This window comes from Aegilops tauschii, chromosome 7 (genome assembly GCF_002575655.3).
Source record: "Aegilops tauschii subsp. strangulata cultivar AL8/78 chromosome 7, Aet v6.0, whole genome shotgun sequence".
In the NCBI taxonomy this organism is placed as follows: Eukaryota; Viridiplantae; Streptophyta; class Magnoliopsida; order Poales; family Poaceae; genus Aegilops; species Aegilops tauschii.
In genome coordinates, this window is record NC_053041.3 from 222758753 (window position 1) to 222763377 (window position 4625).

General features: G+C 50.7%; 1 protein-coding gene across 1 annotated transcript; it reads right to left on the reverse strand.

The window, feature by feature from the left end:
• Nucleotides 1–722: 722 nt before the first annotated feature.
• On the reverse strand, nt 723–2189 carry LOC109748159 (uncharacterized). Its single transcript, XM_020307197.4, has one exon. The coding sequence runs from the start codon at nt 1987–1989 to the stop codon at nt 916–918; it is 1074 nt and encodes a 357-aa protein (XP_020162786.1). The 5' UTR covers nt 1990–2189; the 3' UTR covers nt 723–915.
• Nucleotides 2190–4625: the final 2436 nt, after the last annotated feature.

Genomic DNA, 4625 nt, shown 5'->3' on the forward strand with positions numbered 1-4625 from the left:
AAATAGAGAAAACTATGAAAGTTTTGCAAAATTCCCATGTTCTTAAAATTAGCCGAGGTTAGGCTAGGATGCATGTGAGTGTCCGAAGTCCGAAACTGCGGGCGTATGCAACTCAAATCTCTTTTGCTTCAATGTTAGATAGCTTATTGATATCTGATCTCTTTGCTCATTTGCAACCATGTGCCTATGATAGACCATTGAAAACCCTTATTACAACATGTCCGCAAGGCTGACTTTGTGTCTAAATCTTTAGACCTTGTCACTTTGACTCCGTATTTGCATGTGATGCTTATTATTTTGTTCCATCAGAGACAGAGTTTGTATTATTATTATTTTAGTAAAAATACTAAGGAGATGATAAGTAATCATACAGTTAGTTTTCCATGTTACTCCAAGTTGAGAAGAGAAGTACATGTCATTCCTGATTATTTTGTTGATTATTTTTTGTTAGGGTATGGTGTGGTAATAATTGTTCTAGGCTGTTGCTATTCATATAAGAGGATACGATTGATTTTGTCTTGTACTATCTTTCAAATTCAGTAAAATTTCACAATGAAAATACAATTTTGAATTTGGAGCAATCTTGAGCGAGACAAAAAACAGAAAAAATGTGTGATCATGTAGATTTGAAAAATTTGTGGAAAACTTTTTTAAGAAAGACGTGCAACGCACGTGCATACTAACTAGTATCATGCACAGATGATAAATCATTTGCCCTGATCTCCTGCGTAATCACCGTGCTGGCAATATTTTAGTTTTAAGTATATAAAAGAAGGCAGACTACTACTGTACATAGCTCCAGATTTCTAGCTCGCTAATGCTACTGAATTTGCTCTGTTCTTATTCCAATCCAAAATCCAAAAATCAGCACTGCAGCAACCAAGAGTGAGCTCTGCTGCGTAGCTTTGGCAGCTTTCATCTCCGGCGCGCCTCCAGTGCCCTCTTCAACTCCTCGCCCACCTCGTCCGGCGCTGGCATCGCTGCGTTCTCCGCCGCTGGCTCCTTCCCACCGCCCCGACGATCCGGCTTCACCGAGAACCCGTGATGCAGCTCTGGCGGCGGCCTCCCTACCGCTGCCACGGACGTGGCCCTGCCGCGCCCGATCTCGGTGCGCAGCTCCTCCACAGCGCGGCGGAGCATCCAGCTCTCCGTGTTCATCGCCTCCAGTTGCCGCCTCATCAGCGAGAACCCCTCGCCATCCGACGCGTCGGTGGCGGCGATGGCAGGCGGCGAGACATCTGCTTTGCTGTCCTTTTTCTTGTCGGAGCGTGGCGCCTGCTCGATGGAGATCTTGTTGATGACCAGCAGCGGCATCTTGCAGACGGGCACGCGCGCGTCCTTGCGGTCGTCGGCGAACGCCGCCTGCAGCTCCGGTGGCGCGCGGATCCCCCAGTTGAACCGCATGCTCGCCCTGCCCCAGAGCGGGAGCACGCTCCTCGTGGTCAACCGCATCCCGGACAGCAGCGCGCCGACGCTGCCGCTCCTCCCCGCCACGGCAACGTCCGCCGCGAACCCACTCCCGCTCAACGAGAACGCCTTGTAGCTCAGCTCGTCCTCGCGGTCCCGGCCTTCGCCGTCGGAGACCTCCCCGACCGTACGGGGCGGAGGAGAAGTGGACGACCGGAGCGTGTGGGAAAGTGAGAAATCGCCGAGGCGGGGCTTGAGGAGGAGGAAGAAGGCAGGAGATCCGGAGTTGGCAGGGAGGAGGTTGAACTCGGCGGCGAGGGAGAAGGGGGCGCGGACAGGGGAGCCGAGGGCTCCTACACCGGCGCGGATGGAGATGGTGAAGCGGAGACCAGGGTCGTTGGGGCGATACGATAAGCGGAGAGCTGGCCCGGAGGCGAAAGCGGTGGAGAGATCGAAGCGGAGCTCCCGGGGATCGCCGCCGGCGGAGAGGCCGGACTGGAACGGCAGCCCGAGCACGCCGATCGGCACCTTGGCCCGCATCAGCGGCCGGTCGTCGTCGCGGAACTTGATAGACGCCTTCATGGTGTTCGATGTGGGTGGCTAATCGGGGCTTTGATTGGTCGCGGGGGCGCCTATTTTGCGACCGACGTCATCCCATGTTGGGACGGCGCCGCCTGCGCGCCGGCGAGATGGGTGGGGAGTGGGGGAGCTCTGAGCGGATGGATAGGGAGTGTGTGGGTGAAGACGGGGATAGGGGACGGGGGCGATTTCTGTCATTGTTTCTTCTGACTAGGTCAATGCTTGCTACGGAGTAAAAAAACACTAATCAAATAATTAATCTAATTCAAAATATTCATGTTGAACACATCTAAATGATACTCCCTTCATTCCACGTGTATTCGCGTTTCCCAGATCTAAGTTTGATTATAAATTTAACCAACGAGATTGATTACAACGAGATGGGTGGGGACTGGGGAGTGGGGAAGCTGTGAGCGGATGGATAGGGAGTGTGTGGGTGAAGAGGGGGATAGGGAGCGGGGGCAATTTCTGTCATTGTTTTTCTGACTGGGTCAATGCTCGCTACGGACTAACAAAAACACTAGTCAAATAATTAATCTAATTTAAAAAATTCATGTTAAACATACCTAAATCATAACGCCCACCCGTGTGGCATTTACATAGCCCAAATGCAGTCGATTCGATTCATTTGCATGAATATTGCAGCAGTTGTCATCTGGGTCGAGAGCCACGTAAGCACCCAGCGTCGTGTGGGCGTTACCGTTTAGTACCACATGTGTGGGCGCTCCTCGCCCGAACGAACACGACGCTCGTCCGAAACGTGTGGGTGAAACTACTCTTCGCCCTCACAACGCTCACATGGTGATAGATGGCAACTACAATCGTGCATATGTGGTAATTAATTAATCACACATGGCAACAATGGTTGACCACACGGTGGCATTCCAATTAGTTACACATGGCAACTAAAGTTAATCACACATGGCAACTATAGTTAACTACACATGGCAACTATAGTTAATTACCCACGCTTCACGCTCACGGGGTGGGGGTGAGCAGTTGCCACACAGGGGCGTGTGAACCGTCATAGCTGCGCCCAAACGTGTGGGCAGTTTTAATATTCGCCCACACAGGATCGTGTAGGCTGACTCCTAGATACGACCGGACGAGCCGTGTAGTCGGGTGTCCATTGTGCCACACGTGTGGCAGTTATCAGCGTCCTAAACATAACATCTTTTCATCTCAGTGGGACGGAGGGAGTAACACAGAATAATACTTATGAAAGAGCAAACTATAATTTTTTTAAACCACACCACAAAGCGAGATAACCAAGATCCTTTGATCTGATCCATCTCACGAATCTAAGAGTTAGGGCCTATTCTGATGTCCTCTAGCTTCCCAAAACTTCACAAATTCAGCTTCTCAGAGTAGCTTCTCACTCCAAGCAGCGATGGAAAATCCGTTCGGCTCGATTTGCAGCTTCTCGTGTCACTACAGCCCAGCTAGGAGGGCTATGGCATGTTTGGGCTAGTTGGGCCGACTGGAGGCAGCCCAAAATCGGCTTGTAGAGGAGTAGCAAGGGAGCACAGTCGAGGGAACGTGGAACGATCAGTTTATCGAGCGTACCGGTTCGGCTCGTATGACTTGGCGGTGGCAGTTCGCTTGTAATATCGGCCAGCTCCAGCTTCACAAATCGGTGGAGCTGGGCCGAGGCTGCTTCACGATTTTACACTGTGATCGATCCCTGCTTCCTGAAGCTAGCTTCTAGCTGCTTTTTCGTTCGGCTCGTATCTGCTTCAGGATTTTGTGAAGCGTGGAGCGGGAGGAGATCAGAACAGGCCCTTAGTATTACTTTAGTGGTCTGTCATCGAATCGAATGGACAAGATTAGCCACCACTTACTATCTCCACGACACGTCCACTCATCCTCCCATGACCTCCACTCACGCTGGTCATCCATATATTTTCTTGCCTATCGCTCATCCCCTTGAACCAACATGATGCCCCAACCCTAGCATCCCTCTCTCTCCTCCAGCCGCGACCGGGGACGAAGCTAAAAATAAGTTCAATGGAGTCGTCTCTATAACAATGGGGTCATCTTCTATAACTGAATAGTGATTAGTACTTAGTTTGTGAATAATTTGCTAATTTCAATGGGAGCAATTGACCCCGATCCTTACAAGCAGCTCCTTACCTGGCCGCCACAAAACTTCTCATATGCCCAGCGTCAATCGTCTCCCCGCCGCTATCACATGCGCCCCACTGAATTCTTGATGCTGTGTGACGACCTCGATTCAATCGTACACTAATCATACACGCAAATGTGTACGATCAAGATCAAGGACTCAAGGGAAGATATCACAACACAACTCTAGACACAAATTAAAATAATACAAGCTTTATATTACAAGCCAGGGGCCTCGAGGGCTCGAATACATAAACTCGAATACACAAGAGTCAGCGGAAGCAACAATATCTGAGTACAGACACAGGTTAGACAAGTCTGCCTTAAGAAGGCTAGCACAAAAGCAACATCGATCGAAAAGGCAAGGCCTCCTGCCTGGGAGCCTCCTAACTACTCCTGGTCGTCGACGGCCTCCACATAGTAGTAGGCACCCTCAGTGTAGTAGCAGTCGTCGTCGAAGGTGGCGTCTGGATCCTGGGCTCCACCATCTGGTTGCGACATCCGAAAAGAATGGA

Excerpts from the sequence above, each read along its gene's own strand:
- LOC109748159 (XM_020307197.4), bottom strand. The coding sequence starts at position 1,989 with ATGAAGGCGTCTATCAAGTTCCGCGACGACGACCGGCCGCTGATGCGG.